At 36.4% G+C, this 14,366-nt stretch overlaps 1 protein-coding gene across 1 annotated transcript; it reads left to right on the top strand.

Annotated features, from left to right (window-relative positions):
* Window positions 1-1,095: 1,095 nt before the first annotated feature.
* LOC127872366 (uncharacterized) lies at window positions 1,096-12,746 on the top strand. The gene is made up of 5 exons (XM_052415697.1): window positions 1,096-1,110; window positions 6,469-6,703; window positions 10,239-10,408; window positions 11,311-11,971; window positions 12,274-12,746. Exons 1-5 carry the CDS (start codon window positions 1,096-1,098, stop codon window positions 12,504-12,506), a joined length of 1,314 nt encoding a protein of 437 aa, XP_052271657.1. The 3' UTR covers window positions 12,507-12,746.
* Window positions 12,747-14,366: the final 1,620 nt, after the last annotated feature.

The following is a 14,366-nucleotide window of genomic DNA, read 5'->3' as shown; positions in this document are numbered from 1 at the left end:
TTCATTATGTGTAGATACTTAGTAGATTTTAAAGTGCCCTAACAGTGATGCACTCGCTACAACACAAACCCGTTACAAGCGCATTGTGCTACAACACAAAACCCGTTACAAGCGCATAGCGCTACAACACAAACCCGTTACAAGCGCATTGCGCTACAACACAAACCCGTTACAAGCGCATTGCGCTACAACACAAACCCGTTACAAGCGCATTGCGCTACAACACAAACCCGTTACAAGCGCATTGTGCTACAACACAAACCCGTTACAAGCGAATTGCGCTACAACACAAACACGTTACAAGCGCATTGGCATTTCCATTAATACAGGACCACTTGCGTGCTCTATAAGAGAAACAAAATGAATTTTATTCACAGATCTGAAAGTTTTTCCACTTGTGTGTGTATCGATTCATAATCTGTGTAGTTTGTTGCTTTATGATGCCAATATACCCATCCTGAAAACAAGTAATCGAAAAGATCGTACATCAATTTAAAGTAAAAACACATATTAAAAAAGTAATTGCAATATGATGTAAAACAACCATTAGCTGAAAGTCTTATGTTATCTTTTGTTCAACGAGTTCTTTATTGCAAAATATCATTAAATGAGGATCATTGTCGCAATATAAAAAAGAGGTTGTTTTGATTGCCGATTTGAATGGCCTCTTGAGAGGCCTCGCAAGTTTACATGCATTGGAATTATCCTTGCAATATGACACTTTTTATTTAGTACAGTCGTTGAATGTTAAATTGATTAAGTTTTTTTAGTTGTTGTTTTTTTTCTAACACATTTTCGTATCAACTCAAACATGTTACAAACATAAATATCATACAATACAAAATCATTGTCATTAGTACGTTTACATAGCTACAAAAACAACAATTCATTTTAAAACCTACAAATAATACAAATAAATAAAGCACACTTTCGAATGCAAGCATATATAGTCGTTAGCTATATTTCATGTTTGTGTTTGTTTTGTGCTGTTTGTATTTTTATTTGTTTATCAAATATCTAAAATATTGTGTAACTGTTACGAAAGTAATTTTGTCGCATAAATACCCCTGGATCATCTATATTTTTTCCGCATAGATGGTTGACGCTGGGGTATGATACAATTTAAATTGACTAGTGTATATAGATGGAGATTTTACTTTTAGAACTTTTAGATTGCCCTCTAAATGATACGATTTTAATATTCACTAAAGAACCATATCCCTATAGATCATCTATAGTTTCGATTTTCGTATAGGTGGTCAACAAATGGGAAAGTAATAATACATGTATTAACACTAATACAATACTTAACTACAAGTAAGTGTAACAAATTTTGAGGTATTATTTTCATTACAAACAGCTTTAAATTTATCAGCATTCCTATCCCATATTTATAAAATTCATTTTACTACGAATGAAAATAAAATTCAAATATAAAGTTGGATTGATACGGTTATATATGCCCATCATATGACTTCATATTAATGTATTTTTCTTTGTTAAAAAGACTGAATGGTTTGAATGCATAAAAAACGAGTAATATCTTCCATATGCACGCCGGGTATGCGAATACTTCGTTGACGGATGGCACTTCATTAACAGAGAACAACAAAAGCCACGCGCGAGAGGTGAGTTCTTCAGCTTTTTTGTATTTATGTTCTGTTTATTTGGTTTTTAGACACAGAACATTGTTTGGGTGATTAATGGTATAGCACTTCGTATTGCGAAGAAAGAAATTCGCGGAAAAACGGTGAATTATTAAAAAAAACACGATAAAATTCCATCGATAATCAGCATGAATTGAATGATCAGTACATTTTTTAACAAAATAAACACACTTGGAAATAAATCAAGAACGTGCTTACTATTCGAAATAAAAGATCAATATATTCAGTAATGTTACAACATGTTACATTTTAGTTTACTAATGTATTTGAGAAAATTCAAATGTTTTAAGAGTCGCATGCACATTTTTCATCTGCACTTCGTTTACCGATCATCTAAAAAACAATGGCACTTCGTTTCCCGACATCTAGACACTTTTTTACAGATATAACACACTCGTTTTTTGTGAATCAAAAATGCAGAATTCGCTGTGGAATACTGGTAAAGTAAGCAGGCAATAAATAAAAATGTATGTACTTAGTACGCAAATAAAAAACGAATTACCGAAGCATGTTCTTATCCCTTTGAAATATGATTATGATTTGGTATAAATGTGAAAGATAAATGTTAAACAAATTGGATATGTCTAATGAGTAAAATCTATATGACCATATATTTTAAATTACGTTCTAAACGGTTGATCTAAAGCATTTATCTTTATGTCCAAATGAAGGTACTAAGGCTATTTACTTATATATTAGATAGCATGTCATGAATTATCACTCTACTTAAACTGCCTCTCAGAGATTAATATCAGCAGCGATGCAGGTCCGAAATTCTATTGGAACTTTTTGGCTCAATGCCAGTAAACGAAAATAGCAATAAAAGAACGGGCGGGGTCGATTTAATCACACGACAGTGGTGTAAAAAGTTATGCATATCCGTCTTTGTTTTTAATATAAACACAACACATGCTGCATATGAAGTTGCATATAAGTGGTGACACAATTATTTATTACAGGATGAGTGAATCGGAGCTTATGAATGTCGCCGACGGTTCGTTGTTGGACATTAGTTTAGAAGAAGAATTGTGTACAAGCGAACGGTTCTCGTGTGGAATTTGTGAGGCCAGTTATGCTAGGAAAGCCTACTTGAAGCGTCATTTGAAGACACATGACTTAGTTTTGACCCCGCATGGCCCATGTTTGAACTTTGCCTATACATCATCAAGATACAACTTCTGACCAAGTTTGGTGAATATCTGATGAATACTACTTGAATTAGAGAGCGGACACCATGTTAAATGTTAAAAAACGCACCAAGTGACCCCGTGACCTAGTTTTTGGCCCGGCATGGCCCATGTTCAAACTTGGCCTAGACATCATCTTAATACAACTTCTGACCATGTTTGGCAAATATTGGATGAACACTACTTGAATTAGAGAGCGGACACCATGCTGAATGTTTAAAACGCACTAAGTGACCCCGTGACCTAGTTTTTGACCCGTCATGACCAATATTCAAACTTGACATAGACATCATCTAGATACCACTTCTGACCAAGTTTGGTGAAGATCGGATGAAAACCGAGAGAGCGGACACTTAATACGGACCGACCGATAGACAGACAGACAAGTTCTATCCTATATAGCACCCTAAACTTTGTTTGTGGGGGTATACTAAGTACTGACTCCATAATATGACATTTACACATTTTATGTACGCATTCCTTTTTTTCCAGAATCAGTTGTTTTTACGATTTAATATTACCCGTGTTTCTTTAAACTCAACCAATACAGTGATTTAGGGTCAGGTGAATCGCACTTCGAGCAAACGTTAGCGTTGCGTAAAGGGAAGTGCTTCCTATAAGCAGGACTCAAAATTAAGGGAGTTTTACCATTCTCTTTTTAAATTTGTTGCTACGCATAAGTATCGTCTTGATGATTCGATTAAAATAAGCACAACCGACATAGGATTTTATGAAGAACAAATGTGTATTTGCCTCATAAAGACCCATTCACTACCGTTATCTAGAGCCCTGCTATAAGTAAAATTAAACACGATTGTGTTGATCCGCATTATCCGTTGTATTTTCATTTCTCTGAATCTCAAGTTACTAATAAAAAACAAGTTCATTATGTACACATTTATTTAATAATAATTATTATCTTATTTGAAAATTGCAATTATAATAAACATAGTATAAATTAATAGTAATGTGATTTTTGAAAAATATATTTTCAAAATGTTTCGTATGAATAGCCATAATATAAATAAATGCATTTAAGGTAGAAGATAAAACTCAGTTATTAGAGTGCCCGCTTTGTTGAAAGTCTCCGTAATCTGAAGTGCCCTTTATCGGTAAACAAAGTGCCTGCAACTTTATGTATGCCACCTATGCACTATCATGCACTATCTTTGTTTATATTTCATTGAATACTATCAAAATTTCAGTATTTGAAGCACAGTGATTACTCTACATGCTGGAATAGCAAAATAATTTCTTGCAATAATTCTAAGTAGTTTTATTTTGTTAAAATGTTTACTGTTCATCCAGTTTATGCTGTTTTCAGATCGAATTTTCTATTTTTTGGGCAAAACTGTACCATTCTTCCGTGAAATTGTGTATTCCCAATACAAAAGGATACACCATTTATCAACTCGACCATGTGTCTTGTCTTAAAAACTAATCTTTAGGATATAACTTTAAATAAAACAGAGGAATTTACCTCTCGCGCGTGGCGTTTGTTGTTCTCTGTTAGTGAAGTGCCATCCGTCAACGAAGTATTCGCATACCCGGCGTGATATGAAGTTGGAAATAAAAATCCTATTCACTAGTGAAACTTGTTGCAGAATAATATAATGAGTGCTGCAATTATTAAATTACGTTTGAAATTATATTATAACATTCTCACGTAAACACGATAACATGTTTACTCCTTATATTGTAAAATGATCTGTCTACGAAATGATTATATTTTTTTGTATTTACCGGTACTTCATGCTGTTATTGTTTACGATTGTAAATGACGATGAGCTTGACATGCTTAAGTCTGAATAAACGATTCTGTTCTGTTCTGCTAAAGCATATTTCAATATTATGCATTAACCCAGTTATGCATAGCGTCTAGAAAAAAAGGCCTTGGCAAACAGCGTAGACCTAGATGAGACGCCGCAGGATGCGGCGTCTCATCAGGGTCTGCGTTGTTTGCTTAAAGGAATTTCTGTAAGAAATATTAAAAACATAGAAATAAATATACTAGACATCCCTTATTGGGATAGTCCACTAGGCATACATGGGTTAAGAAATATGAGAAATGCTATCAATACGATTTTTATGCAACGAATAATAAGAGAAGCTGTAAATTAATGAAATAATATATGTAGACAATATACTTTGATGATAAAAGAAAACAATGGAAGACGTTTATTTGATTTGTCTCTGCATAGTTCTTGGTTAAAATGGCAGTCAATATCGACATAGGAATTTAAATAGAATTTATAACATGTGTTGGAGTTTCCGGAACTGGTGTTTAAGTACAAATACAACCTGACCGAATAGCTACACACAACGGTTTGAATACCTGGAGGTGGATGAAATAAATTGTACCACTCTTCTTAAGCTTAATCCATTTATGCCTATCGTCTAGAAAAAAGGCCTTGGCAAACAGCATAGACCCAGATGAGACGCCGTATGATGCGGCGTCTCATCTGGGTCTGCGCTGTTTGCTTACATGAATTTCTGTAAGAAATGTTCTAAATATAGAAATGAATATACTGGACATCCCTAATTTTGGAAATATATTGATCCAATTTAGAAGGATGGGAGAGTCCACTAGGCATAAATGGGTTAAAAGAGAGGTCCTTCAAGCATATAGATAATCGATAAATAAAAAAAAGTAGAACATAAGTTGAAACTACTTTGAGCTGTCAAAATGTCTCATAATATTGATTTTGATTTAGTAAAATAAAAACTTTCAATTGTTTATAAAAAATATTGTGGACTATTTCTTAAAACAGAAATATGAAAACCAAGATAATCATATTCATATATAATGTTTTTTTATGTTTTCGTTGTTGGTCACAGTCACAGGGCCGTAGTAATCTTCCCTGGTAAACAGCACAGCACTACTAATGTTGGCTAAATTGTGTTTGAGCATCACGCAGCCAAACAGTAAATGAACTGATATTGGTTATTGCTCGATTTTGTAGTACATGTTGGTCCAAGCAGTAATATTTTCTAAAAAAAAAATTGAAATTACTCTAATTTTCTGAGCCGAAAATCCTTATTTAACTGTAGGAAAATCCTCACTTTTCTGTGCACATATTTTTATGCAATTTATGGTTCTACAACCGGTTCGTGTAAGCGTGGGTATCGGTTGAGTGTTTGCAATAACTAGCTCGTCATGATTTTCACTACATGGCACATACGATGTGAGGCGCACTCTGTGGTAAAGGGGTTCAATTAATATGCGTAAAGTGCCGTCCCAGATTAGCTTGTGTAATGCGACACAGCTAATCTAGGACGACAGTTTACGCTTGTATACTTTGTTTGCTTAAAACGTAAGTCTCATCTCAGCAAAACGGATGCCTCTTAATTAACGCACATGCATTAACCCATTTATGTCTAGTGTCTAGAAAAAAAAGGCATTGGCAAACAGCGTAGACCCAGATGAGACGCTGCATAATGCGGCGTCTCATCTCGGTCTGTGCTGTTTTCTTTGTGGAATTTCTGTAAGAAATATTCTATATATAGTAATAAATATACTAGACATCCCTAATTTTGGAAATAAATTGATCCAATTTAGAAGGATGGGAGAGTCCACTAGGCATAAATGGGTTAAGTCCCGTTATCTTATTCAGGACTACGTCAACGGCAACGGCACTGCTAGCCAGGACCCCGATTCTCGATGGCTGATTACAAACGTCGGATACGTAGGCACTGGCTCGTTGCCGTTCAGCTTCGAGTTTGATTACACGCGTTGGCTCGGCACAACCATGCCCACGGGCGACTGTGCGTTGTTCACGACGCTCCAGGAAGCAGAGACTCAAGCGGCCAATCTTGACAGCCTTGACTACCCGGAAAGCCCTCAAGCAGGTAAAATATGAGCCACGCTCTGATAAATCGAGGCTTAATGCATGTGCGGAAAAGGTTGCCTCTGATTTAAAGGAAAATCAAGTCTAGGCGGAACGTTTCGTCCCTGATCAGCCTGTGCGGACTGCACATGTTAATATGCGACGGCTCTTTACACACATGCATCAAGTCCCGTTCTCCTATATTTCGGATCATATTAAATTCAAAAGAAGCGAATCGATTCTGTTCTGATTTCCGTGTCCTCTTCCTTCAGAACCAACTTCTCAGTTACTATCCACATTAACTTTCGTTTTCGGTATTAAATATCTGTAATATCATAATGCTAACTAGCATGGGTAGCCTCTTTAGTAAAATGATGTTGCAAAAGAATCGTTTAGTATATGGAAATATAGTTTTAATTGAATTCATACGCAAGTGGCAAGGTAAGCTTTCACAATTCACAGCGAAAATTAAGAAACAACACGGTGTTGTATAATTGACAAAAATGCAACACATGTTCCATAACGTTGCGTCTTTTAACTGCCAATCGGAACATGCATCGTATAATGTTGCGAAGTAATAAAGCCGCGTTATACGAATATGGGTGTTATGCTACATGCGGCCAGCTCAGCTTCAGACCAGCCTGCTCAAGTTTCCGCGATCTCCTTAGAGGATAGCGTGGCCTCTGTTCAGAATGAGCGATTGGACAGTCTTGTCTGGAGCTTCGCTGGCCGCATATGACATTAGACCCATTTTTGCATGTCGATAGGCGTTATTCGCTCTCATGGCTGGGGAAACATGTAAGATGTTCAGTTCAAAGTGCGCTACATTTACGTATATTATTTACAATTATGATTTATTTTTGTCAAGCCATGTTAAATATTCACATTTCATTAAAAAAATGGAATTATATTGTTCAACTTCCAACCAGCATACACTTACGGTGCATTTACTCTCATATAATATAGGATCATTTTTACTATAAAATAGTTGGAGTTATAGGATTCCTGAAACAACAAAACATCATTTACACCTTATTTTGTGAGATGTTGCGCTTCAGATAATACCACTTTCACGTCAGTGTTTGTCAAATGCGTAGATAGAGAAATTATAGTGAACACAACCAATACAATTTTAACATGTTTATGACTGATAACATCGCATAACGGGCGACATAGAATAGATTCAATTGATAATAACATGAAATGGAAGCAACTTCGTTGATGCTTTCACGTCAATTGTCATTAATGTAACCATGGTCATAGATGTATGCCCGAGATTAATTCCCACACCTCACATCCGTAGTTCAAATTGATATCAACAGCTGAACATGATTATGATTCGTGTACTCTCACAGAATTCAATATGACAGCGAAAACGTCCAATGCTCATGATTACTTTGATATGAGAGCATTTTAATGTGCCATTTCAATTGACAATGCAATGATAATTAAACATATCGGCAAAATCAATTAAGAGACAGTAACTCAGCTTTTGACAATATATGATGGCCTCTTCTTAAGTGCTATTCTTAAAAGTATAAAAAACGAAATGCATGCCCATTCTACTATTAACCGCGCCGTTAAAAATGGGTATCATGCCTTATTCCGCAAGCGTAGTTCAAACCAGCCTGCGCATTCGTCTTGTAAGGAGCTACCCCCACCTCCGTTATAAAGTCACGCAAAGTTTCCTCGTCGCATTACCGGATAGCGTCAGTCTAGACAAGCCTGTGCATTCGTTTGATAAGGAGCTACTCTGTCCGCTATGAAGTCATCCAAAGTTTCCTCGTCATGTTACCGGATAGCATCAGTCTAGACAAGCCTGTGCATTCGTTTGGAAAGGAGCTACTCTGTCCGCTATGAAGTCATCCAAAGTTTCCTCGTCACATTACCGGATAGCGTCAGTCTAGACAAGCCTGTGCATTCGTTTGGTAAGGAGCTACTCTGTCCGCTATGAAGTCATCCAAAGTTTCCTGGTCTCATTAGCGGATAGCGTCAGTCTAGACAAGCCTTTGCATTCGTTTGGTAAGGAGCTACTCTGTCCGCTATGAAGTCATCCAAAGTTTCCTCGTCACATTACCGGATAGCGTCAGTCTAGACAAGCCTGTGCATTCGTTTGGAAAGGAGCTACTCTGTCCGCTATGAAGTTATCTAAGGTTTCCTAGTCTCATTAGCGGACATCATGCCTCATCACAAGAGTTAAAGCCCCATGTTAAAAACACTCAAAATCGCCAGTGTCGCGTTCGCTCGTAAATGTTCGGATATCGTCGCGGGAAATTCACATGGAATATATTGTCACACACAAAATAAAAACGAGAATTTTGTATCTCGTTAAATATATGTTACCATACCAAATTTAGCGTCGAAATTTCGGCTTTTTGCTATAAGGACCATTGACTTTTCACAGGTTAACTTAATTTTACGAAATGCTTTTAGAAAAATTTGTTTATTTTGAGTGCTTATGTGGCTTTTAAGATACAGAGGCACATCTGGAACACCACTTAACGGATATGTCCTATTTAAGACCCATTTTCGCACGATTGTTATTCATTAACACATTAATTGACTTTAAAAAAAAACATCCAAATGTTTATGGTTAAAAAATGTAAACTATGAAGGTGCATTTCAATCAAATTTAACCGAAGAATATTTAGTTACAAGGAAATGATTTACTTAACCCATTTATGCCTAGCTTCTAGAAAAAAAGGCCTTGGCAGACAGCTTAGACACAGATGAGGCGTCTCATCAGGGTCTGCGCTGTTTGCTTAAAGGAATTTCTGTAAGAAATATTCTAAATATAGAAATAAATATACTAGACACCCCTTATTTTGCAAACAAATTGATCCAATTTAGAAGGATTGGAGAGTCCACTAGGCATAAATGGGTTAATAACACATCGTAAAACATCCATCAGTTTAATAAAGAATTATACTTATAATTAACCTTAGCTGAGAGGAGTTGACTGGCTGAGCTTTCTGTTTTGGTGTTTGTTGAAATATCTGAAAATAAGAGTTTCGTTCTGTGACAATTGGCTTGATCAATGTGTGCACTGTGTCCTCCCAGATCAGCACGTGCAGTCCACACAGGCTTGAAAGGTACGACACTTTCCGCTTTATAATTTTTTTCTTTTAAAGAAAATATCTTCTTACTGAAAATCCAGTTTAAGCGGAAAGTGTCGTCCTTGATTAGCCTGTGCGGACTGCACGGGTTAATCTGGGACAAAACTTTACGAACTTGCATTAAGATTAGTTTCGGAAGGAGGCTCATGTAAATCCAGACTAGTTTATCCATAGCAGGTTTATCGGGCTGAACGGAGAACACAGACCCGTGGACAGTGTCAATATTTTAGAAATATTACTTAACAATATATTGAACTGAAAGCATGTCTAAATTGTATTCTGTAACTATTCGTGTTTTTTTTTTGCAAATATAACTGTGTAAAGAACCGTTTTCTCTTAAAACGCAAATTTGACGACTTTATATTACTTGTACGAAATACAAATGATTGCCATAACCGACATAACATTTAAGGCAATATGCACTTATTGTTAACGTTTCAGAAACATTCCTTAACGAGTCCATCATTTTGCTGCAAAACTCCCACCCGACTGGGGGATCCACTACCTTCTATGCGTCCTGCTCATACAGTTTTCCGGGTCTTGAGTATGGAGCGAATGAAGCATATTCCCTCATATCGTTCACCGAACACGTAGACCTGGCAACGTATGTGGTGCGTATACATGAACACACACTACAAGACTATAATGATTTGCATCGTGGACGATTTTAACAATACAATTGAGTCTAGCTGTGGGAAAACGAGGTGCGTGTGCATGCAGGCCAATAAGGGGCGGCACTTTTTATGGTATTTTTCGTTCAAACGTTCCAAGGAAGTACCTAGTTAGAAAAAATGAAGTTGAGACGGAAAGTGTCGTCTCCGAGTAGTCTGTGCACAGGCTAATGTTAGGCGACACGTCGCACATGTATTCAGTCCGGGTTTTCAAGGGTGAAGCTCATTTGATTTATATTAAGTTTATCTTCCGATCTCAGATTCGTAGTTCTGAATCAAGTCCTCGACTAAACCATAATTAGTCTTCGCAAACAATCACATTCTTCTGGACTCTTTAAACGTATCCAACACATAACAACACCTAATTTGTATACAATTACCGCTCTATTTTCTTAGATTTTGTCCTATTTTCCGGCCAAACCGGATTTTTTAAATAAGAAACGTTCTTTAAACGAAAAATACCATTAAAGCGGAAAGTGCCGTCCCTGATTAGTCTGTGTGAACTGCACATGCTTATCCGGTAAGACACTTTACGCTCATGCATTAAACCCCTTTTTCACAGGGCGATACTCATTTACAATATATGGCAACTGAGCGCCTCTGTTCCGGTAAGACACTTTACGAACATGCATTAAACCCCCTTTTCACAGGGCGATACTCATTTACAATATATGGCAACTGAGCGCCTCTGTTCGTTAGAAAACGAAGAGCTAGCTACTGGATTGAAAATTAATTTACTTACACCATAATGAGATAATATACTTGTGTTGAAAGGTCTTGTTTGTGTAGCGATGGGAACAGAGGAAGCTTTTCAAATGCTTTTCTTTTTGGAAATGTTTCAGGATTATGATGGCGACAATTTCTTCTTAGACCCAAATGGCAAGTATATCATAATCATGATGAGCAATGGAGCTAATGGCAACAGCCAAATAACATTTAATGTACAAACAAACAGTAATGTGCAATCGATAATTGCCAACGGTAAATGCAAACTATACATCGGCCAATCAGCAGCGATTGCAGCAGGCGATGTACTCACACCCACAACGACATCTCAAGCGCAAGTCACAACATCGCCTGCAGACGTTACGTCTCAATCGCAATCGACCACACAAACCACTGCTGATGTCTCTGATCCTACAACACTGACTGTGGCGGAGGCTTCTGATTCGATAGCACCTGTAACTGAGTCGACAACGACAGCTGTTCCGTCGACTCCAGTAATTACCGACGGTCAAGCGCCAGTTGTCACCGATTCTACATCCCCGACTGTGGCGGAGGCTTCTGATTCGATAGCACCTGTAACTGAGTCGACAACGACAGCTGTTCCATCGACTCCAGTAATTACCGACGGTCAGTCGCAGGATTATGTTGCATGGTTACCAGTTGAACCCATTGAAAATCAGGGACAAACAACTGTGTCAACTTTAGGCAATGAAATGTCACAGACAAGCTCGTCGTATTCTACCACCACAGCGGTTGCAGATGTCGCAAATACACGTGGTATTAATGCTAAGTAGTCAACTATTACTTCTTTTCTTTCGCACCTGTACGGGTTTTTATGTTAAGAAGGTTGTTCTGTTTCATTTTTTAAAGATGATTTGAACATTGTTAGCGAAATTCTGTAACGTGTTTGGCTGTTAAGGGAATGAATTTTAGGAAGATTTTAAATGTCTTTTTCATATAATTATTTGAGTATTCTGAACAAAACACGTGTATCGACCATAACTACTGATACAAATCGTATTAAACCATAAGTTATGGTAAATATTAAATTGATTATTAAAATATATTTATTATTGTAGTAAAGACGCATGAAGGGTCTGCAGAAAAACATCAGTTCGCTACAGGCACATTGTTGTGGGACGAAAAGTATTCGAATATCTTACGTTGCATGCGAAGGTGTCTTCGAGATTTGGACTGTGAGGGTTTCGTTTGGAAATCTGAGGAACTCGAGTGCCAAGGATATAAAGACATCGAAACTTCCGGTTTAAAGACATCTGTACCGTCTTTTGTATATACTATCGAAACTTTATAATGTTCAAGGTTTTTGTTCCTTGAATGTTAACCCTTTCAGTGCGGGAACCGAATTTTGAAGGCCTTTGCAAACAGTTTGGATCCAGATGAGACGACACAGAACGTGGCGTCTCATCAGGATCCAAACTGTTTGCTATTCTGATAGTATTCTTTGAAAAAAATCGAAGAAAATGCTAATTTTAGAAATTGAGCAGACGACATTTTAGCAGACGACAAATTTCCCAGCATGCAAAGGGTTAATTGGTCGTAATAAGGATCTTATTATTCAGCAAAACATTTATTTACAGGTTAAAGCCATTCTGATTTGCGAGATGTAAGCATTTTGATGTGTGGGCTATAACCAATTTGATTGGCTGGCTATAACAATTTTGATTGGCGGGCTATAACCAATTTATTTGGTCGACTATAACCATTCTGAATTGCGGACTTTTACCTTTCAAAAAAAACTTAACGATATAAATTATTGGACATTGTGTATTTATTTATAGTAGACTTAATACTAGTATACAACAACAAGAAGATAAAGAGCAACATTGGTTTGGTTAATCTTTTTTTATAGCAGTTTTAAAAAAACGGATATTTTGTTAAATAATGTCAAATACACAATTTAACGGTCACACACTAAACACAAAAACATTTATTGTATTGATTTTTTCTTTACATTTGTTTACTGGCACAATTGCTCCGATGTTGAAAAACTGGCATAAATATCCAAGAATCGTGGGTTCTATTGATAATCCGGTCAGAACCTTTCTGTGGGAAGCAAGTACAAACCAATAGCAAAAACGCCTACGAGCGTTACCATTAAAACTAATAATATTTACTCTACAGAGTGGAGTGTAGGCCGTTTGGAAAAGAATCACTACAACAGTGTTATATAAACAAATTCAATATGGTAGATGAACTCCATAAAACTTTGGAATAAGTCATCATCCGGGCAAAACACTTGACCCGTGAACTCAATTATTAAACCAATAAATCAATCAAATACCCTTATGTCATTATTAATTTCACTCCGATTATTATCTTACCATAATCGTTGAATATGAAGTTTGCAAGCTAACGTAAGGGGCAAAGGATTGTGGATATTATTTTGTCATACTGTGATTTGCGAACACGCTTTAATAATGAATTAATTGAAGAATAGCAATTGTACATTTCAAACACCTCAACCAAATAACGTTATATATAATAAAATGACTTTAAATAAATGTTTATTCTTTTGTGTGGCAAACATTGATTTTTAACGATTGCTAACTGAGAAATATTGACTAACAATTGTATGACACCGACGTGGTTTTTGATAAACAGTTGTTTGTAGTCAATATGAAAGTGATACGGAGACAGCAAAAATTATTTTTACATTTGATTTTTTTGACAATACATATTAAATATGGACAATAATTGTGAACGTTTAAACTTAATACATTCTTAATAAATGTATCAATTTAAACTTTTAACACTTATTACTTGTTCAGTCTTCAACATTCCTAGAAGTTTTACACAATTGTTTAAGTCGTCATGCTGCGTTTTCCTTTGTTGACGTATTATTGGGAGCGACACGCAAGAGATTAAACAAGCCGTATTATGCCCTTTAGTGATTTTAATTAACACAATTTTATAAGACGACACTTGATGATATTCATAAAGACCAAGAACAAAATACCGTTGTTGTACCATTTCCAAACAATGCAGTAAGATGTTTCAGCACTGCAAGTGTATTTTTGACGATGCTGCGAAGCAGCTCGTCTAAGTTATCATATATGTAAAAGACCGAGCCAGTCCGATTGAGAGAGCTCGATTTTTCTAATCGGTATACCTCGCTGATTATCATTGATAAAGGTATAGGAAGCTCAGCTAT

Source organism: Dreissena polymorpha, chromosome 3, assembly GCF_020536995.1.
Source record: "Dreissena polymorpha isolate Duluth1 chromosome 3, UMN_Dpol_1.0, whole genome shotgun sequence".
Taxonomy (NCBI): Eukaryota; Metazoa; Mollusca; class Bivalvia; order Myida; family Dreissenidae; genus Dreissena; species Dreissena polymorpha.
Note: the sequence above shows the minus strand (reverse complement) of the source record. Positions and strands in the feature narration are given on the sequence as shown.